Source organism: Pseudophryne corroboree, chromosome 3, assembly GCF_028390025.1.
Source record: "Pseudophryne corroboree isolate aPseCor3 chromosome 3, aPseCor3.hap2, whole genome shotgun sequence".
Classification (NCBI taxonomy): domain Eukaryota; kingdom Metazoa; phylum Chordata; class Amphibia; order Anura; family Myobatrachidae; genus Pseudophryne; species Pseudophryne corroboree.
Window position 1 is genome coordinate 402,442,023 of NC_086446.1, and position 23,695 is coordinate 402,465,717.

The 23,695-nt window shown below is 45.7% G+C and overlaps 1 protein-coding gene across 4 annotated transcripts in view; it reads left to right on the forward strand.

The window, feature by feature from the left end:
• LOC135055730 (protein MTSS 1-like) overlaps positions 1-23,695 on the forward strand; it is a 303,282-nt gene that overhangs the window by 170,006 nt on the left and 109,581 nt on the right. For all 4 annotated transcript variants that reach the window (XM_063960121.1, XM_063960119.1, XM_063960120.1 and 1 more), the window contains one exon: positions 9,253-9,337. In XM_063960121.1, the coding sequence (XP_063816191.1) occupies positions 9,253-9,337 (85 nt within the window). The remainder of the gene's footprint in view (positions 1-9,252; positions 9,338-23,695) is intronic.

Here is a 23,695-nt window from a genome sequence, read left to right on the forward strand (position 1 = left end):
TTACGGTCTAGTAGTGGTTTTTTCGCTGTCAGACTGTTGCTGACGATGTTCAGGCCATGGCATGCGGTGTCTTATTATTGGTTGTGTTGACACACAGGTTGTTACATATTCTCTCAGCATGTGGCTGTGTCTTTTTCATGCCGTGGGCTGGTGTTCTATTGAATGCCACGTTCTGCGGTATGTTCACGGTGTGAGCTGATATGACACTCGCCGTGTTTATAAATTCTTTCCTCGAAATGTCCATCTCTCCTGGGCACAGTTTTCTAACGGTGGTCTGGAGGAGGGGCATAGAGGGAGGAGCCAGTTCACACCCAGTTTAAGTCTTTATAGTGTGCCCAAGCTCCTGCGGATCCGTCTATACCCCATGGTCCTTTTGGAGTCCCCAGCATCCTCTACGGACTAAGAGAAAAGGATTTACCGGTAGGTACCAAAATTCTATTTTATACACATACGGGGGCTTTACTCAGACCGGCAATAGCATCGGCATGGGTATGTAGCGCGGTTGCAGCTTGGACAGATACCTTGTCCGCTGACATTGAGACCCTAGATAGGGATACCATTTTATTGACCTTAGGTCACATTAAAGACGCAGTCTTATATATGAGAGACGCTCAGAGAGACGTTGGGCTGCTAGGTTCAAGAGCCAACGCCATGGCGATTTCTGCAAGGCGAGCCCTGTGGACCCGCCAATGGACGGGGGATGCCTATTTAAAAAAGCATATGGAGGTTTTACCTTACAAAGGTGAAGTTTTATTTGGGGAAGGTCTCGCGGACCTGGTTTCCACAGCTACCGCTGGTAAATCTACTTTTTTGCCTTTTGTTCCCCCACAGCAAAAGAAAACTCCACAATATCAGATGCAGTCCTTTCGGTCGCATAAGTCCAGAAGAGGTCGGGGCTCATCCTTCCTCGCCAGAGGTAAGGGTAGAGGGAAAAGAACGCCTGCTTCGGCTAGCTCCCAGGAACAGAAGTCCTCCCCGGCTTCTACTAAATCCTCCGCATGACGCTGGGGCTCCACTGAGGGAGTCCGCACCGGTGGGGGCACGTCTTCGACTGTTCAGCCAGGTCTGGGTTCTGTCAGACGTGGATCCTTGGGCGATGGAAATTGTATCCCAGGGCTACAAACCAGAGTTCGAAGAGGTGCCCCCCCGCCGATTTTTCAAATCGGCCTTGCCAGCTTCTCCCCCAGAGAGGGAAGTAGTGTTAGCTGCAATTCAAAAGCTGTGTCAACAGCAAGTGATTGTCACGGTTCCCCTAGTCCAACAGGGAAAAGGGTACTATTCAACCCTGTTCGTGGTCCCGAAGCCTGATGGCTCGGTCAGACCCATTTTAAATCTGAAATCCCTAAACCTGTACTTGAAAAGGTTCAAATTCAAGATGGAATCGCTCCGGGCAGTGATCTCCAGTCTGGAAGGGGGGGGATTTTATGGTGTCACTGGACATAAAGGATGCATACCTTCATGTCCCCATATAACCTCCTCATCAGGAGTACCTGAGATTCGCTGTACAGGACTGTCATTACCAGTTTCAGACGTTGCCGTTTGGGCTTTCCACGGCCCCGAGGATTTTCACGAAGGTGATGGCGGAGATGATGGCGCAGGCAGGGAGTCACAATTATCCCGTACTTGGACGATCTCCTGATAAAAGCGAGATCGAGAGATCAATTGCTGAAAAGCGTGTCGCTCTCCCTGAGATTGCTACAACAGCACGGTTGGATTCTAAATCTGCCAAAGTCGCAATTGATTCCAACGACTCGACTATCATTCCTAGGCATGATTCTGGACACGGAACAGAAGAGGGTTTTTCTCCCAATGGAAAAAGCCCAGGACCTCCAGAACATGGTCAGAGAGCTGCTAAGACCAAAAAGTGTCGGTTCATCAATGCACTCGAGTTCTGGGAAAAATGGTGGCAGCCTACGAGGCCATCCCCTTCGGCAGGTTTCATGCGAGGACATTTCAGTGGGACCTTCTGGATAAGTGGTTGGGGTCCCACCTTCAAATACATCAGAAAATAACCCAGTCCCCCAGGGCCAGGGTGTCTCTCCTGTGGTGGCTGCAGAGTGCTCACCTTCTAGAAGGTCGCAGTTTCGGCATTCAGGACTGGGTTCTGGCGACCACGGACGCGAGCCTCCGAGGATGGGGAGCAGTCACACAAGGAAGGAATTTTCAGGCACTGTGGTCAAGCCAGGAGGCTTGTCTACACATCAACATACTGGAATTAAGGGCTATATACAACGGCCTATGACAAGCGGAGAATCTTCTTCGCAACCTACCGGTTCTGATTCAATCCGACAACGTCACAGCCGTGGCTCATGTAAACCGCCAAGGCGGGACAAGGAGCAGAGTGGCAATGGCGGAAGCCACCAGGATTCTACGCTGGGCAGAAAATCACGTAAGCGCTCTGTCAGCGGTATTCATTCCGGGAGTGGACAACTGGGAAGCAGACTTCCTCAGCAGACACAATCTCCATCCAGGAGATTGGGGTCTTCATCAAGAAGTCTTTGCAGAAATAACAAGTCTTTGGGGACTTCCTCAAATAGACATGATGGCATCACGCCTCAACAAGAAGCTTCGGAGGTATTGTGCCAGGTCAAGGGACCCTCAGGTAGTAGCGGTGGACGCCCTGGTGACACCATGGGTGTTTCAGTCAGTCTATGTGTTCCCTCCTCTTCCTCTCATCTCAAAAATATTGAGAATCATAAGACTGAAAAGAGTACGGACAATACTCATTGTTCCAGATTGGCCTCGAAGGGCCTGGTATTCAGATCTTCAGGAGATGCTCACAGAAGATCCGTGGCCTCTACCTCTCAGGTAGGACCTGTTGCAGCAGGGACCCTGCGTGTTCCAAGACTTACCGCGGTTATGTTTGACAGCATGGCGGTTGAACACCGAATCCTAGCGGGGAAGGGTATTCCGGAAGAAGTCATCCCTACTCTGATAAAGGCTAGGAAGGAAGTGACGGCGAAACATTATCACCGTATCTGGAGGAAGTATGTATCTTGGTGTGAAGCCAAGAATGCTCCTACGGAAGATTTCCACTTGGGCCGTTTTCTCCACTTTCTACAGACAGGAGTGGATATGGGCCTAAAGCTAGGCTCCATTAAGGTACAGATTTCGGCCCTATCTATATTCTTCCAGAAGGAATTGGCTTCTCTCCCAGAAGTCCAAACTTTTGTAAAGGGAGTGCTACACATCAAGCCTCCTTTTGTGCCCCCAGTGGCACCATGGGACCTTAACGTGGTGTTACAGTTCCTAAAATCTCACTGGTTTGAACCTCTTCAAACAGTTGAATTAAAGTTTCTCACTTGGAAAGTGGTCATGTTGTTGGCCTTGGCATCTGCAAGGCGGGTGCCCGAATTGGCGGCCTTATCTCATAAGAGCCCCTATCTCATTTTCCATGAGGATAGAGCAGAGTTGAGGACTCGTCCTTAATTTTTGCCTAAGGTGGTGTCATCTTTTCATATGAACCAACCTATTGTGGTGCCTGTGGCTACGGGAGACTTGGAGGATTCCAAATCCCTTGATGTAGTCAGGGCCTTAAAAATTTACGTAGCCAGGACAGCTAGGGTTAGGAAAACAGAGGCACTGTTTGTCCTGTATGCAGCCAACAAGGTTGGCACTCCTGCTTCTAAGCAGACTATTGCTTGCTGGATCTGTAACACGATTCAGCAGGCTCATTCTACAGCTGGATTGCCATTACCAAATTCAGTAAAGGCCCATTCCACTAGGAAGGTGGGCTCTTCTTGGGCGGCTGCCCGAGGCGTCTCGGCCTTAAAGCTTTGCCGAGCAGCTACTTGGTCGGGTTCAAACACTTTTGCAAAATTCTACAAGTTTGATACCCTGGCTGAGGAGGACCTCATGTTTGCTCAATCGGTGCTGCAGAGTCATCCGCATTCTCTCGCCCGGTTTGGAGCTTTGGTATAATCCCCATGGTCCTTACGGAGTCTCTAGCATCCTCTAGGACGTAAGAGAAAATAAGATTTTAAACCTACCGGTAAATCTTTTTCTCCTAGTCCGTAGAGGATGCTGGACGCCCGTCCCAGTGCGGACATTTTTCTGCATTACTTGTATATAGTTATTGCTTACATAAGGGTTATGTTACAGTTAAGATCAGTCGTTGGCTGATACTGTTTTGTTTATACTGTTAACTGGTTGCGTATAGTCCAGGTTATACGGTGTGGATGGTGTGGGCTGGTATGAATCTTGCCCTTAGATTAACAAAAATCCTTTCCTCGTACTGTCCGTCTCCTCTGGGCACAGTTTCTCTAACGGAGGTCTGGAGGAGGGGCATAGAGGGAGGAGCCAGTGCACACCCATTCCTAAAGTTCTTTATAGTGCCCATGTCTCCTGCGGAGCCAGTCTATACCCCATGGTCCTTACGGAGTCCCCAGCATCCTCTACGGACTAGGAGAAAAAGATTTACCGGTAGGTTTAAAATCTTATTTTCTTTCTCCATCGCCTCCTTTTTCCCCCTTCAGTGTCTTTCATCTTTGTCCCCAATTCTCCTATGGGCCAAGAAGGGAGGGGGTGCACTGCTGACAGGAAGTAACAATGCTGTCCTAACAGTGCTGGGGAAGAGGTTAGAACAGTGAAGCTGTCTCTGGAAGTTTGCCAGTCAGTGAGAGATGGCTACTTGAAATCATAATTGCATGATGTATTTAAGATATTCATAAACATTCATATCTATATACAGTATGTAGATAGATATCTATAGATATCTATATATGACATATGTTCTGTCTTAAAACAGAAGTCCCATTGCCTAATATATGATCTACCTCACAATGGTTTTTGTATTATTTTCTAACTTCCTTAGGATAGGTGTGGATAGCTTATTGTTAAACTTCTGTGAGTTTGCACTTTAGACGCTGTGGTCGCCTGCTGGGCGAAATATTACATTCAAAGTTCATGTGCATCACTGTTATTTTACTTATTTATTTTTGTTTTGTATGACGTTAATACATTAACCACTTGACTGGCATGGTCAGATCACATGCGACCGCGCCGCCCAACTATGTCCTCCAGTTTTTGTACGGAGAGATCCGTTCTGCAGATTTTTTCAAATATTTAAAAAAATACTTTTGATGTTTACTGCTGTGTTTCAGTTTTGGTCTGTATTGTGCCGTTTCCCTCTTTTTTTTTTTTTTTTCCTGTGTTTATTCTTATTTTGGATGACCATTTAAAATAAATAATACCTTTGAAATTATATTGAATAAAAAATTAAATAGACAATATTATGAACGGTTTTGAAGAGAAAAATAGTCAGTTAAGGAGAAAATAATCTTAACATTATATACACGTGACATGGTGCATACGTATTAGCCTTTGTAGCAGACCATATTATGTATCACACCTGTGTCTTTGAAAAATAATTTCCAAAAGATTTTGTAGGAAAAATGTCTAATTTGTCCACACACGGGTGGCCATTTTGGCTGAGATCCCGCCATACAGCTTTCAGGCTTTCGAGTTACATTGAAGCCAATAGGTGCTACGTTTTTAAAACCTTTGGTGGTGTTCACATTAGCCCTTCCGTCTCCAGTCGTCCTTTTATTTTACACCAATGTAAAATGGAAATTATGATGTCACAGCGTGAAATCACCTAAACATCCAATTATGGGTAAGGGGGGTATTCAATTACCTGCGAAGAAGCAGCGGGAGCTAGAAACTGACTTTTTTACGCAATTTTTCCAGCGGTTCAGTATTTTTTTTCTCAACGTATCCAATTAGGTCACCTGAAAAAAGAAATAATTTTCAACTAAAAACCTGTGTGTTTCAGGCAGGTAAAATATTCCCTGATAAGCAGCGTCTTGTGCCGGCTTACCAGGGCTAATTGAATAGCCCCCCCCCCCCCCCCAGGCTACACAATTATCCCCCTATGTCTCTAACACACTGGCTGTATGAGTGGATGCTATCAGTAGGAAATGGGGCTGGCGTATGAGTGGTGTGTACTCTGGGATCGCCACTTGTAATACCAATGCCTTTACACTAACATTTCAACCCAAAAACATGACTAGGAACATAATGCACCATACTGAATTTTATAGATGGATAGCTTGATGGTTGTCCATGAATTGGTGCAGTGTGCATAGACACCGCTTCTGTCCCTGATTTGGTGTATAAACCCTTTGCTGTATTTGAAGTTGCATAGAACATAAAAAGTAGCTGTGATTTACCTGAAGACTCCTTTTCATCAGACATATCCAATATATTTAATATGTAACCTACTGTACAATGCTAAAATGGTGTATATTATACCTAGTTTGTTCTCTTTAAGCAGCACAGTGACACTGTTTCAGAAGTAGCCTCATGCAATTCCTCTCTTTTAAGGAACTCTTTTTCGTGTGGACAGACTTTCGGTACCCTTCAAGAATAACAAATGAAGTCATTTTGTGCGCTTATGTCAAGACTGCAATTAATGCGGATCTTTTATTCATTTGTACTGACCTTCACTAACTGACTAAAGTCTGCGGTATGTGCACCAAACTTCTGACTGACACAACTGCTATCCCATGGATAGAGGCCTCGCATAGTCATGTGTGCTGGATCCCTTCTATAAGACAAATGACCAGATTGTCTGTCTTTTGTGAGATTTATTTTGCCAGCACATGAAATTTGATTTCTGGATTAAGTGCTCTTTATCTTGGATGGCTAGCTATTACACTCATTTGGTTGTGCAATGCACCCAGGTAAATTACAATAACAGACACAGTTTGGGACATTGCCCAGTCTATTTGACTGGGAGGTGCTCTGTCAAATCAGTTGCTATGTTTGTTTGCTATTCATGCCCTGCTTTTATTTTATGCTATTTCAAACACAAAAAGGTATTGTTTTATATTATGTGTTTGTATGTCGGACGATGGGAAAGTTTGCTAGAGGGCTATAATTGTAGCATTTGGGCCTAAGAAGACACACAACAAGAGTAGCATTGTTCATACAGTTGAAAATTGTCTAAAGTCAACCATTTTAGGCAAGATGAAGGCTTCATACAGTATCCTAATATGGGATGTGCACTGGATACGTGCAAATGTAAAAATTATTTGCAGCACTGTTGTCTACATCGGGGACAATTCAATTAGCTGCTTTAAGCTCCTGGGTTAAGAACCTGGAGCTATTCAATCACTGCTCACTGTAAACACTGAGGGTGTACATAATGCTGATTTGTGTTTGCACCTCTGGAAGGTGCAATCAGAAATCCACATGTAAGTGCACCCTCTGGGCTTACTGTGTGTGGTAATTGCATAGATCCGGGCATATACTTGGAATCTATGCCTTTACTGGCATATGAGGCTTACTGCATAGTATAATTAAATAGTTCCCTGTACTTTAACCTGGGCACTAAAAGCACACCGCAAGCCCTGCTGCAAACTGAATGCCCCCATCAAGTTACATTTTGTGTTAAATTACTTTTATTTTCTTGAATTATTATTTCCACTACCTTTATGTCATACCATGTATCTACTGTGCTGTACAGGTACCAGAATTTAAGGCTTTCATAAAAAACTAAAATACTATTTATAGGCATAACTACAGTATGTAGAATTTACATAAAAATCTTGTTTCTGACAATAGTCACACCAAACAAAATTAGTGTTGTGGTTGGATAAAGCAATGGAAACTTTCTCTGTTGAGTAAAAATACAATAGAGCACTGGTACACTAGATATTGGTGATTGAAATGCAATTACAGTACTTTTTTAATTTTAGATGTTTTATTTAAGCTGTACAAATCCTAAATTTTGTATTGGAACAGGTTTTTTTTATTCTTTCTTTTTCTGACATAATCAGTCATGACATAACCAGACGTGACCATAGCTGTCCACTGTGAAACCATTCATCTTGGTGTAGAGAGAGTTTCACTGAACTAAACCCAAAGTTTAGGCCCAGGGGTAGGCAACTGTTTGCACTAGAGCCACAAGGTGGTACTCGAGGATGATTTTGAGTGACACTCCTGAGGTTAGTGCCTCTCCTACTAGCCATACTCCTCAAGTGGTTAAACCCTCCTAAAACCAAAAAACTAAAATGTGCCACATATACACAGTGAAGCCTCTGGTGAGTGAACCCTGCTACAGTGTGTCCTCGCAGCAGAATACCAGTATAACATTCTAAAGCTTATCTTATTGTTCAGACTACAAATTGGTAACCTAACTCGAACAGTCTAGCTTTAAAAAAAAAAAGAAAGGAAGCACAGAGAAACACTGACATTTAAGTATGCATCTATTAGTTTTGTAAATGTCTGTATATGCTGTAATGATGGTGGCACTCTGGACATTTTCTTGTCTTTTAGGGGTCAGACCTATTAGCTGCAATGATTTTGCAGGTGCGAATCACAGTGGCAGCGGTTGCACTTTATGGCAGACCGAATTTGCACAAAAGTGCTCACTGCCCCATTAGGCGTGAATGCAGCCTGAAACCAGCCCGCAAACAGTGCGAGATCAGGTGTTGTTGACGGTATTAAAACGCTGCTGCAACGGCACATTGCATCCTTTGCATATAATATGATCACTCCCTTAATGTTGAATGCCTGGCACCCAGAATAAATGTTGCCTACCTCACAGTTAGGCTTTTATACATGTACCATAAAAATTAAATGCATATTTCTTGAAATGAGAAGGAGATGCCATCATCCTGTTTTACTGGCTTGCCAAATTAACATGAAAAGCCGTCCAAAGACACTAAAGGGATAATAGGGCAGATGTATTAACCCGGAGATGGCATAAGGAAGTGATAAGGGGGGTACACTTGGAGAGATCAGTGCTTAAATTCTAAGCAATCTGACTAGATTGCTTAGAAGTTAAGCACTGAACTCTCTGTGTGTACCCCCTGCAGCGACGCGTGGAGCCGCGCATCGCTATCGCCAGTGCTAGATTGGCCCAGTGGATTAAATGAGCGCCCCGTACCCCCCCCCCCCCCCCCCCCCTCGCTCAGCACACACCACACTGTGCTGAGCGGGGGAGAGATGTCTGCTGAGTGGTCTGTGTTAAGATCGCTCAGCACACATCTATCCCGTCAGTACTGGCCTTTAATACATCTGCCCCAATGCCTTTAGTGCAAGCCTGGTCAATCTGTGGCTCTCTGGCTGTTATTTGTGAATACTAAAACTATGGCATGTCATGCTGGGATGTGTACTTTCTCAGCATTTGGATTGCTTAATTAAACATTTTTTGTGTGTGTATTATACATTCTTATGATCTTCCACATTTAAAAATGGTACGTGAATGAAAGTCCATTTTTCCTTCTTCCCCCCCCTGTATTCCAGGAGCAACAAAAGAAATAGGTTCTGCCCTTACCAGGATGTGTATGAGACACCGGAACATAGAATCCCGACTGAAGCATCTAACAGTGTAAGTGGTTTATGTTTCTACTACTTGTAAAGGTGTTCTGTAAATAGATATGTCGCTTATGGCGTCTTATTTCAAACTCTATCTAGTGGAAGATATACAACAACCACTATTGGCCCATGTGATCAGTTTATTTTACAAGTTTTTAATTTGCCATTCCAATCCTAAAAGCAGCTGCTTTAGGAGAGGGCCTCTCCTTAAACAAAATCAATACTGGAACAATAGAAGCACAGTGGGCAGCGCTAATATAGGATTTGATATGTCCAAATACAATACAGGTTGAGTATCCCATATCCAAATATTCCGAAATACGGAATATTCCGAAATACGGAATTTTTTGAGTGAGAGTAAGATAGTGAAACCTTTGTTTTATGATGGCTCAATGTACACAAACTTTGTTTAATACACTAAATTATAAAAAATATTGTATTAAATGACCTTCAGGCTGTGTGTGTATAAGGTGTATATGAAACATAAATGAATTGTGTGAATGTACACACACTTTGTTTAATGCACAAAGTTATTAAAAATATTGGCTAAAATGACCTTCAGGCTGTGTGTATAAGGTGTATATGAAACATAAATGCATTCTGTGCTTAGACTTGGGTCCCATCACCATGATATCTCATTATGGTATGCAATTATTCCAAAATACGGAAAAATCCAATATCCAAAATACTTCTGGTCCCAAGCATTTTGGATAAGGGATACTCAACCTGTACTAATTACTATGTAAGCTGTATTATAAAACTAACAAATGATTATTGCACGTGTGGGTATTTAGAAAAGAACAATATAAAAAAATTCTTGTAGCAACCTACAGTCAGTGTAGATATAAAAAAAAAAAATCAAAGCATAAATATCTCTGCAAACACCTGAGCATATCAGTCCTGGCACACACTTTATTATGGGCTGATGCGAATGTCTCTGCATAGAGATGTTACTGCAGGATTCTCATGAGTGACCTAAAAATAAAAAAAGGAGTGTGTATGTATATATGTGTGTGTGTGTGTGTGTGTATATATATATATATATATATATATATATATATATGTGTGTAACACACACACACACACACTGGTGTGTGTGTGTGTATATATACTGAACAGATGTCTCCTGTGGTGGTCTTGAAAAAGGCTCTGCGAAGCCGAAACGTCAACATGTATGTGATGACTTCAAAGGTCTAAATAAAACTTTTTATCTCTGGAAATGGATTGGTGAGTGCCCTCTGTTTGAGACCCTCAGCAGGATCTTGAAGATAACCTGGTATATATATATATATATATATATATATATATATCACACACACACACACTGGTGTGTGTGTGTGTGTGTGTATGTATGTATATGTGTGTATATATATATATATATATATATATATATATATATACACACACACACACACACACACACACACACACACACACACACACACACACACACACTGGTGTGTGGGTGTCTGTGTATGTATGTATGTATGTATGTGTATATATATATATATATATATATATATATATATATATATATATATATATATATATATATATATATATATATATATACACACACACACAGCTCAAAAAAATAAAGGGAACACTTAAACAACACAATGTAACTCCAAGTCAATCACACTTCTGTGAAATCAAACTGTCCACTTAGGAAGCAACACTGATTGACAATCAATTTCACATGCTGTTGTGCAAATGAAATAGACAACAGGTGGAAATTATAGGCAATTAACAAGACACCCCCAATAAAGGAGTTGTTCTTCAGGTGGTGACCACAGACCACTTCTCAGCTCCTATGCTTTCTGGCTGATGTTTTGGTCACTTTTGAAAGCTGGCGGTGCTTTCACTCTAGTGGTAGCATGAGACGGAGTCTACAACCCACACAAGTGGCTCAGGTAGTGCAGCTCATCCAGGATGGCACATCAATGCGAGCTGTGGCAAGAAGGTTTGCTGTGTCTGTCAGCGTAGTGTCCAGAGCATGGAGGCGCTACCAGGAGACAGGCCAGTACATCAGGAGATGTGGAGGAGGCCGTAGGACGGCAACAACCCAGCAGCAGGACCACTACCTCCGCCTTTGTGCAAGGAGGAACAGGAGGAGCACTGCCAGAGCCCTGCAAAATGACCTCCAGCAAGTCACAAATGTGCATGTGTCTACTCAAACGATCAGAAACAGACTCCATGAGGGTGGTATGAGGGCCCGACGTCCACAAGTGGGGGTTGTGCTTACAGCCCAACACCGTGCAGGACGTTTGGCATTTGCCAGAGAACACCAAGATTGGCAAATTCGCCACTGGTGCCCTGTGCTCTTCAGATGAAAGCAGGTTCTCACTGAGCACACGTGACAGACGTGACGGAGTCTGGAGATGCCAAGGAGAACATTCTGCTGCCTGTAACATCCTCCAGCATGACCGGTTTGGCAGTGGGTCAGTAATGGTGTGGGGTGGCATTTCTTTGGGGGGCTGCACAGCCCTCCATGTGCTCGCCAGAGGTAGCCTGACTGCCATTAGGTACCGAGATGAGATCCTCAGACCCCTTGTGAGACCATATGCTGGTGCGGTTGGCCCTGGGTTCCTCCTAATGCAAGACAATGCTAGACCTCATGTGGCTGGAGTGTGTCAGCAGTTCCAGCAAGACGAAGGCATTGATGCTATGGACTGGCCCGCCTGTTCCCCAGACCTGAATCCAATTGAGCACATCTGGGACATCATGTCTTGCTCCATCCACCAACGCCAGGTTGCACCAAAGACTGTCCAGGAGTTGGCGGATGCTTAAGTCCAGGTCTGGGAGGAGATCCCTCAGGAGATCATCCGCCACCTCATCAGGAGCATGCCCAGGCATTGTAGGGAGGTCATACAGGCACGTGGAGGCCACACACACTACTGAGCCTCATTTTGACTTGTTTTAAGGACATTACATCAAAGTTGGATCAGCCTGTAGTGTGTTTTTCCACTTTAATTTTGAGTGTGACTCCAAATCCAGACCTCCATGGGTTAATAAATTTGATTTCCATTGATCATTTTTGTGTGATTTTGTGGTCAGCACATTCAACTATGTAAAGAACAAAGTATTTAATAAGAATATTTCTCTCGACTGGCACTCCCAATTAATCCCCACCCAGATCAGCACCCACTCCCCCTGCCCCGCGTCCGGCACCCCCTAACACCCGTCCATCAGCACTGGCTCCCCCCAAGATGACACCCCGCCCCTTGCATCAGTCAACCCCGAAATCAGCACCCACTTCTCCAGCGACCAGCACAGACTAACGATACCTGCCCACAACCGCTCCAAAATTCACTGTCAGCCCTCACCACCTAGCACATACGGCACCCCTCAGTACATACAGCACCTCTGATTCGCTTGCACCATCGCACCCCACACACACCCCGCACCACCTTCACAGAGCTGGATCAAGATCTCACTGTTGGAGTGCAGTGATTTATGGAAACAAAATTTTTTTGAGTACAAGGTTATATAGATATAGTTCATTGATTTGTTCTTGATTAACAAATGTATATTTTTTTACTTGTGGTAACTGCAGCCTGGCAATTATTAATTTCATTCATTTCTGGTTATAACCCTTGTTTCCTATACATGGTTTGGGATCGTGGCGCTACTATTTTAAAGGATCGTCACTTTACAAAGCTATCGGAATTGTATCCTTCGTAAAAATGAAATTTATTTAATAAATGGTGTGGAAGAAAAAAAAAGCAGTTTTACTGAAATAAAGACCTGCAAGTTTTTGTGTCTTTTTTTAGACAAATATTTATTCAAAACATGTACAAGTAGTCCGGCACTGTCCGCCTACTTCTGTGACCTCACACGTTGGCCTGATGAAAAAGCTGGTTAGGTGTGTGGGGCAGTCTTTTAGTTGGACAGACAAGCTGGACGGTTGGTCAGTTGGATGGTTGGAGGAAAATTGGTCTGATGTATGGCCAGTGGTTCTGAAAATTGCTAATTGCTGAAATTTAACAGTCTGACAATATTGAAAAATACAGCAATCCAAACATTTGACGCATAGTCTCATATACTTAACATTCTGTTTGTGAATATTTCAGAATTATCCATATTGGATATATAGGTTGATTCTCCTACATCCAAAATTCCGAAATACAGAATATTGTGGCAGATGTATTAACCTGGAGAAGGGATAAGGAAGTGATAAACCAGTGATATGTGCAAGGTGATAAAGGCACCAGCCAATCAGATCCTAACTGTTAATTTACATATTGGAGCTGATTGGCTGGTGCCTTTATCACTTTGCACATATCACTGGTTTATCACTTCCTTATGCCTTCTCCAGGTTAATACATCTGCCCCACTGTGAAATGAGGATTTTTTTTGAGCCTGGTTGAGATGGTGACACTTTTTGCTTTATGATGGTTCAGTGTACACAAACTTTGTTTAATGCACAAAACTATTACAAAATTATTATATAAAATTACCTTCAGGCTGTGAGTATAAGGTGAAAATGAAACCTAAATTATTTTTGTGTTTAGACTTTGGTCCCATCCCTAAGATCTCTCATTATGGTATGCATATTCCAAAATGGAAAAATCTGATATCCAAAATACCTCTGTTCCGAAGCACTTTGGATATCTGACTCAACCTGTACATTCATAATTTTTAGTTGATTCTTAAGCATGCATATTTTTGTGTGGCGGCAATTAGAGACCTCTTTGGCAAAAGTTTGCATAATATACAGTTGGGCACTGTATATATGTATGAGCCCCCGCCAAAATTGTACATGAAAGTGGGACAGAAGCCCGCCGTCGATAGGGCGGGGCTTCTTCCTCAGCACTCACCAGCGCCATGTTTTTTCTCCCCAGCACCGCTGAGAGGAAGCTCCCCAGTCTCTCCCCTGCAGTTACACGGTAGAAGAGGGTAAAAAGAGAGGGGAGGCACATAATTAGGCGCAAAAATCAATATAAACAGCAGCTACTGGGTTAACATTAAGTTACTGTGTTATTCCTGGGTTAATAGCGCTGGGGTGTGTGCTGGCATACTCTCTCTCTGTCTCTCCAAAGGGCCTTATGGGGGAATTGTCTTCAGATGAGCATTCCCTGAGTGTGTGGTGTGTCGGTACGTGTGTGTCGACATGTCTGAGGTAAAAGGCTCCCCTAAGGAGGAGATGGAGCAAATATGTGTGTGAGTGTCTCCGTCGACAACGCCGACACCTGTTTGGATATGTGTAATTAAGTGCTAAGGTGAATTTATTGCACAAAAGATTAGAGAACAGACAGGAAATCTACCCATGTCTGTCCTTATGTCGCAGAGACCTTCAGAGTCTCTCAATGCTCACTATCCAAAATAATAGACACTGATATCGACAAGGAGTTTGACTCTAGTGTCGACTACGATAATGCAAAGTTACAGCCAAAATGGCAGAATAGTATTCAATATATGATTATTGTAATAAAAGATGATTTGCATATCACTGATGACTCATCTGTCCCTGACACAAGGGTACACATGTTTAAGGGGAAGAAAGCTGAAGTAAATTTCCCTCCTCTCATGATGAAAAAGAGCGGGAATCTCCAGACAAGAGACTGCAGTTTCCCACAAAGAATTCTCAGGCAGTGTCCTTTCCCCACTAGGGCCAGGATATGATGGGAATCTTCCCCTAGGGTGTCACATTTGCCCAAAAGGTAGCCCTGACGTAACAGCTATTCTCAGGGATCCTGCAGATAGCGTGCACATTCTGGTACACTACTCAGACCGGCGATTGTGTCGGCATGGGTTTATAGCACTGTGGCAGCGTGGACAGGTACCTTATCAGCAGAGATTGAGACCCTAGTATGTGTGTGTGTGTATGTATATATATATGTATATGTATGTGTGTGTGTGTATATATATATATATATATATATATATATATATATATATATTAAAGATGCTGTCTTAAGAGATATATATATATATATAAAACATGCCCAAAGAGACATGAGTATACTGGGTCCTAGAGTCAAAGCTATGTCGATTTCTGCTTGATGTGTCCTGTAGAATATGCAATGGACAGATGATGCCGACTTAAGAGGCATATGGAAAGCTGAGGATTGTGTGGAGAAGGGTTCTCGGACCTGGTCTCCACAGCTATAGCTGGTAATTCTGATATTTTGCCTTATATTCCTGCACAGCCTAGGAAAGCACGACATTATCAAATGCAGCCTTTCGAACAAAGAAACAAGAAAGTCCGAGGTGCGTCCTTTCTTGCCAGAGGCGGGGGCAGAGGTAAGAAGCTGCACAACACAGCTAGTTCCCAGGAACAGAAGTCCTCCCCGGCCTCTACAAAATCCACCGCATGTCGCTGGGGCTCCACAGGCGGAGCTAGGCCCGGTGGGGGCATGCCTTCGTAAGTTCAGCCACAAGTGGGTTCACTCCCTGTTAGATCCCTGGGCAATAGATATTGTGTCTCAGGGATACAAGCTGGACTTTGAGGAGATACCCCTCACCGACGGCCCTGCCGGCTTCCCCCCACGAGAGGGAAACAGTGTTAACTGCAATTCACAAATTGTATCTTCAACAGGTGGTGGTCAAGGTTCCCCTCCTTCAATAAGGAGGGGGTTATTATTCAACCATGTTGTAGTCCCGAAACCAGATGGTTCGGTCAGACCCATATTGAATTTAAAATCCCTGAACATATACCTGAAAAGGTTCAAGTTCAAGATGGAATCGCTAAGAGCGGTCATTGCAAGCCTGAAAGGGGGAGATTTTATGGTGACTCTGGACATAAAGGATGCATACCTTCATGACCCCATTTATCCACCTCATCAGGCGTACCTCAGAATTGCGGTACGGGATTGTCATTACCAATTTAAAACGTTGCCGTTTGGTCTCTCCACGGCCCCGAGAATATTCACCAAGGTAATGGCGGAAATGATGGTGCTCCTGCGGAAGCAAGGTGTCACTATTATCACGTACTTGGACGATCTCCTCATAAAAGCGAGATCAAGAGAGCAGTTGCTGAACAGCGTATCACTTTTTCTGGAAGTGTAACGGCAACACGGCTGGATTCTATATATTCCAAAGTCGCAGTTGGTTCCTACAGCTCATCTGCCTCTCCTAGGCATGATCCTAGACACAGACCAGAAAAGGGTTTATCTCCCGATAGAGAGAGCTCAGGAGCTCGTGACACTGGTCAGGAATCTATTAAAACCAAAACAGGTGTCAGTGCATCACTGCACTCGAGTCCTGGGAAGGATGGTGGCATCATACGAGGCCATTCCCTTCGGCAGGTTCCATGCGAGTACCTTCCAATGGGACTTACTGGACAAGTGGTCCGGATCACATCTTCAGATGCATCGGTTAATCACCCTATCCCCCAGGGCCAGGGTGTCTCTCCGTGGTGGCTGCAGAGTGCTCACCTTCTCGAAGGTCGCAGATTCGGCATTCAGGACTGGGTCCTGGTGACCACGGATGCAAGCCTCCGAGGGTGGGGGGCAGTCACACACGGAAGAAATTTCCAAGGGCTGTGGTCAAGTCAGGAGACTTGCCTTCACACCAACATCCTGGAACTAAGGGTCATATACAACGCCTTACGTCAAGCGGAGTCCCTGCTTCGCGACCAACCGGTTTTGATTCAGTCAGACAATATCACCGCAGTGGCTCATGTAAACCGCCAAGGTGGCACAAGGAGCAGGGTGGCGATGGTAGAAGCCACCAGAATTCTTCGCTGGGCGGAGAATCATGTAAGCGCACTGTCAGCAGTGTTCATTCCGGGAGTGGACAACTGGGAAGCAGACTTCCTCAGCAGGCACGACCTCCACCCGGGAGAGTGGGGACTTCATCAAGAAGTCTTCATGCAGATTGCAAGTCGGTGGGAACTGCCACAGGTGGACATGATGGCATCCCGCCTCAACAAAAAGCTGCAGAGATATTGCGCCAGGTCAAGAGACCCTCAGGCGATAGCTGTGGACGCACTGGTGACACCGTGGGTGTTCCCGTCGGTCTGTGTATTTCCTCCTCTTCCTCTCATACCCAAGGTGCTGAGAATCATAAGGAAAAGAGGAGTGAGAACAATACTCTTTGTTCCGGATTGGCCAAGAAGGACTTGGTATCCAGATCTGCAAGAAATGCTCACAGAGGACCCGTGGCCTCTGCCTCTAGGACAGGACTTGTGCAACAGGGGCCCTGTCTGTTCCAAGACTTACCGCGGCTGCGTTTGACGGCATGGCGGTTGAACGCCGGATCCTAGCAGAAAAAGGCATTCCGGATGAGGTCATTCCTACGCTGATAGAGGCTAGGAAGGATGTGACGGGTCGACATTATCACCGTATATGGCGAAAATATTGGCTTGGTGTGAGGCCAGGAAGGCCCCTACGGAGGAATTCCAGCTGGGCCTTTTCCTTCACTTCCTACAGTCGGGAGTGACTTTGGGCCTTTAAATTGGGTTCCATTAAGGTACAGATTTCGTCCTTATCCATTTTCTTTAAAAAAGAACTGGCTTCTCTGCCTGAAGTTCAGACGTTTGTAAAGAGAGTGCTGCATATTCAGCCTCCTTTTGTGCCTCCAGTGGCACCTTGGGATCTTAACGTGGTGTTGAGTTTCCTGAAATCACACTGGTTTGAACCACTCAAAACGGTGGAAGTAAAATATCTCACGTGGAAGGTGGTCATGCTATTAGCCTTGGCTTCGGCTAGGTGTGTGTCAGAATTGGCGGCTTTGTCACATAAAAGCCCTTATCTGGTTTTCCATGCGGATAGAGCAGAATTGCGGAAGCAGAATTGCGGACCCGCCCACAATTTCTGCCGAAAGTGGTTTCATCCTTTAATATAAACCAGCCTATTGTGGTGCCTGTGGCTACTACTGACTTGGAGGATTCTGAGTCACTGGATGTAGTCTGGGCTTTGAAGGTTTATGTAGCCAGAACGGCTAAGGTCAGGAAAACAGAATCTTTGTTTATCCTGTATGCTTCCAACAAGCTTGGGGCGCCTGCTTCAAAGCAAACTATTGCTCGCTGGATCTGTAACACGATTCAGCAGGCTCATTCTGTGGCTGGATTGCTGCTGCTGCCTAAATCAGTTAAGGCCCATTCCACAAGGAAGGTGGGCTCTTCTTGGGCGGCTGCCCGAGGGGTCTCTGCATTACAGCTTTGCCGAGCGGCTACCTGGTCAGGTTCAAACACCTTTGCAAAGTTCTACAAGTTTGATACCCTGGCTGAGGAGGACCTTGTGTTTGCTCATTCGGTGCTGCAGAGTCATCCGCACTCTCCCGCCCGTTTGGGAGCTTTGGTATAATCCCCATGGTCCTTACGGAGTCCCCAGCATCCACTAGGACGTTAGAGAAAATAAGATTTTACTTACCGGTAAATCTATTTCTCGTAGTCCGTAGTGGATGCTGGGCGCCCGTCCCCAGTGCGGACTTCTTCTGCAATGCTTGTATATAGCTATTGCCTAAATAAGGGTTATGTTATAGTTGCATCAGAGTTTATCTGATGCTCTGTGATTGTTCATATGGTTAACTGGGTAAAGTTATCACAAGTTATACGGTGTGGCTGGTAGGAGTCTTACCCTGGATTCCCAAAATCCTTTCCTTGTACTGTCAGCTCTTCCGGGCACAGTTTCTCTAACTGAGGTCTGGAGGAGGGACATAGTGGGAGGAGCCAGAGCACACCAGAATCTAAATTCTTTCTTAAAGTGCCCATGTCTCCTGAGGAGCCAGTCTATTCCCCATGGTCCTTATGGAGTTCCCAGCATCCACTACGGACTACGAGAAATAGATTTACCGGTAAGCAAAATCTTATTTTTTTTTCTCGTCTCTGTTTTTCTATATTTATTTTTCTCTGATCTTCTGTGTCATAGCATTGTGGTTCTGTCTGACTATATGACATTTCGGGTGAGAGCTGTCCTCAGGCAGTCAGAATGTGACACAACTGCTGTATGATTACTAGGCACAGAAGATCCTTGTGTGTATGTCATTCAGCACCAGCAGTCCAGTTATGGCCTAAAACACACCAAAAACACCAACACAGTCCTGCAGTGACTAACAGGGTGTACCAGACTGCTGTAAGATCATCCCCACTTGATTATGGGGGTAATTCAGAACTGATCGCTGCTGTGCGTTTAGATCTGAACTGCGCATGCGTCTGAGCCACAACACGCAGGCGTGATGGACCGCAGCAACGGGGATCGCCAGTCAGCGACGGGATTGTACGAAGGATTCATTTGTATGGGCGTTCGCAAGGTGATTGACAGGAAGAGGCTGCTTGTGGGTGGCAACTGACCGTTTCCAGGGAGTGTCCGGACAAACGCAGGCGTGTCAAAGCGTTTGAAGGGAGGGTGTCTGATGTCAGCTCCGGTCCCGATCAGCAAGAAGCAATCCCAGCGGTTGAGCTGAGACTGCACAAAATTAGTTTGTGCAGCTCTGCTACACATCCCAGAGGGTGAAATCGCTGTGCAAGTGTGCGTGCACAGCGATTTCACCCTCTCCCTGTAGGCGGCGACCATCTGATCACAAGGCAGCAAAAAACGTAGTCCAACAAACAGGCCTGAAAATTACCCCTTGTATTCAATTACTACTGTAATAAATAGTTTTTTTCTCTGACGTCCTAGTGGATGCTGGGAACTCCGTAAGGACCATGGGGAATAGCGGCTCCGCAGGAGACTGGGCACAAAAGTAAAGCTTTAGGACTACCTGGTGTGCACTGGCTCCTCCCCCTATGACCCTCCTCCAAGCCTCAGTTAGATTTTTGTGCCCGAACGAGAAGGGTGCACACTAGGGGCTCTCCTGAGCTGCTTAGTGAAAAGTTTAGTTTTAGGTTTTTTATTTTCAGTGAGACCTGCTGGCAACAGGCTCACTGCATCGAGGGACTAAGGGGAGAAGAAGCGAACTCACCTGCGTGCAGAGTGGATTGGGCTTCTTAGGCTACTGGACACCATTAGCTCCAGAGGGATCGAACACAGGCCCAGCCATGGAGTCCGGTCCCAGAGCCGCGCCGCCGGCCCCCTTACAGAGCCAGAAGCAAGAAGAGGTCCGGAAAATCGGCGGCAGAAGACATCCTGTCTTCACCAAGGTAGCGCACAGCACTGCAGCTGTGCGCCATTGCTCCTCAGCACACTTCACACTTCGGTCACTGAGGGTGCAGGGCGCTAGGGGGGGGGCGCCCTGAGCAGCAATAAAAACACCTTGACTGGCGAAAATACATCACATATAGCCCCCAGGGCTATATGGATGAATTTTAACCCCTGCCAGATTACACTGAAAAACGGGAGAAAAGGCCGCCGAGAAAGGGGCGGAGCCTATCTCCTCAGCACACTGGCGCCATTTTCCCTCACAGCTCCGTTGGAGGGAAGCTCCTTGGCTCTCCCCTGCAGTCACTACACTACAGAAAGGGTTAAAAAAGAGAGGGGGGCACTAATTAGGCGCAGTATAAACAATACAGCAGCTATAAGGGGAAAAACACTTATATAAGGTTATCCCTGTATATATATAGCGCTCTGGTGTGTGCTGGCAAACTCTCCCTCTGTCTCCCCAAAGGGCTAGTGGGGTCCTGTCCTCTATCAGAGCATTCCCTGTGTGTGTGCTGTGTGTCGGTACGTTTGTGTCGACATGTATGAGGAGGAAAATGATGTGGAGGCGGAGCAAATTGCCTGTAATAGGGATGTCACCCCCTAGGGGGTCGACACCTGAGTGGATGAACTGCTGGAAGGAATTACATGACAGTGTCAGCTCTTTACAAAAGACAGTGATTGACATGAGACAGCCGGCTACTCAGCTTGTGCCTGTCCAGACGTCTCATAGGCCGTCAGGGGCTCTAAAGCGCCTGTTACCTCAGATGGCAAATACAGACGCCGACACGGATACTGACTCCAGTGTCGACGGTGAAGAGACAAATATGACTTCCAGTAGGGCCACACGTTACATGACTGAGGCAATGGAAAATGTTTTACACATTTCTGATAATACGAGTACCACCAATAGGGGTATTATGTTCAGTGAGGAAAAACTACCTGTAGTTTTCCTGAATCTGAGAAATTAAATGAGGTGTGTGATGATGCGTGGGTTTCCCCCGATAAAAAAACTGATAATTTCTAAAAAGTTATTGGCATATATCCTTTCCCGCCAGAGGTTAGGGTGCGTTGGGAAACACCCCCTAGGGGGGATAAAGCGCTCACACGCTTGTCAAAACAAGGGCTCTACCCTCTCCTGAGATGGCCGCCCTTAAGGATCCTGCTGATAGAAAGCAGGAGGGTATTCTAAAATGTATTTACACACATACTGGTGTTATACTGCGACCAGCAATCGCCTCAGCCTGGATGTGCAGTGCTGGGTTGGCGTGGTCGGATTCCCTGACTGAAAATATTGATACCCTAGATAGGGACAGTATATTATTGCCTGTAGAGCATTTAAAAGATGCATTTCTATATATGGATGATGCACAGCGGGATATTTGCCGACTGGCATCAAGAGTAAGTGCGCTGTCCATTTCTGCCAGAAGAGGGTTATGGACACGACAGTGGTCAGGTGATGTGGATTCCAAATGGCATATGGAAGTATTGCCTTATAAAGGGGAGGAGTTATTTGGGGTCGGTCTTTCAGACCTGGTGGCCACGGCAACAGCTGGGAAATCCACGTTTTTACCCCAGGTCGCCTCTCAACATAAGAAGACGCCGTATTATCAGGCGCAGTCCTTTCGTTCCCATAAGGGCACGTGGGCAAAAGGTTCCTCATTTCTGCCCCGTGACAGAGGGAGAGGGAAACGGCTGCAGAAATCAGCCAGTTCCCAGGAACAGAAGCCCTCTCCCGCCTCTGCCAAGCCCTCACCATGACGCTGGGGCTTTACAAGCAGACAGGGAGGCAGTGTTGGAAGCCATTCACAAGCTGTATTCCCAGCAGGTGATAATTAAGGTACCCCTCCTGCAACAGGGAAAGGGGCATTACTCCACACTGTTGTGGTACCGAAGCCGGACGGCTCGGTGAGACCGATTTTAAATCTAAAATCTTTGAACACTTACATACAGAGGTTCAAATTCAAGAGAAGGGGACTACATGGTGTCTCTGGACATCAAGGATGCTTACCTTCATGTCCAAATTTACCCTTCTCACCAAGGGTACCTCAGGTTTGTGGTACAGAACTGTCACTATCAGTTTCAGACGCTGCCGTTTGGATGGTCCACGGCACCCCGGGTCTTTACCAAGGTAATGGCCGAAATGATGATACTCCTTCGAAGGAAGGGAGTTTTTAGTTATCCCTTACTTGGACGATCTCCTGATAAGGGTAAGATCCTGGGAACAGTTGGAGGTCGGTGTAGCACTATCTCAGGTATTGTTGCGACAGCACGATTGGATTCTCAATATTCCAAAATCGCAGCTGGTTCCGACGACTCGTCTTCTGTTCCTAGGGATGATTCTGGACACAGTTCAGAAAAAGGTGTTTCTCCCGGAGGAGAGAGCCAGGGAGTTATCCGAGCTAGTCAGGAACCTCCTAAAACCGAGCCAAGTCTCAGTGCATCAATGCACAAGGGTTCTGGGAAAAATGGTAGCTTCCTACGAAGCAAAGCCATTCGGCAGATTCCACGCAAGAACTTTCCAGTGGGACCTGCTGGACAAATGGTCCGGGTCGCATCTTAAGATGCATCAGCGGATAACCCGGTCACCAAGGACAAGGGTGTCCATCCTGTGGTGGTTGCAGAGTGCTCATCTTCTAGAGGGCCGCAGAGTCGGCATTCAGGACTGGGTCCTGGTGACCACGGATGCCAGCCTGCGAGGCTGGGGAGCAGTCACACAGGGAAAAAATTTCCAGGGCTTATGGTCAAGCCTGGAGACATCATTTCACATAAATATCCTGGAGCTAAGGGCCATTTACAATGCTCTCAGCTTAGCAAGACCTCTGCTTCAAGGTCAGCCGGTGTTGATCCAGTCGGACAACATCACGGCAGTCACCCATGTAAACAGACAGGGTGGCACAAGAAGCAGTCAATGGCAGAAGCTGCAAGGATTCTTCGCTGGGCGGAAAATCATGGGTTAGCACTGTCAGCAGTATTCATTCCGGGAGTGGACAACTGGGAAGCAGACTTCCTCAGCAGGCACGGCCTCCACCCGGGAGAGTGGGGACTTCACAGAAGTCTTCCACATGATTGTAAACCATTGGGAAAAACCAAAGGTGGACATGATGGCGTCCCGCCTAAACAAAAAATTGGACAGGTATTGCGCCAGGTCAAGGGACCCTCAGGCAATAGCTGTGGACGCTCTGGTAACACCGTGGGTGTACCAGTCAGTGTATGTGTTCCCTCCTCTTCCTCTCATACCAAAAGTACTGAGAATTATAAGACGGAGGGGAGTAAGAACTATACTCGTGGCTCCGGATTGGCCAAGAAGGACTTGGTACCCGGAACTTCAAGAGATGCTCACGGAGGAC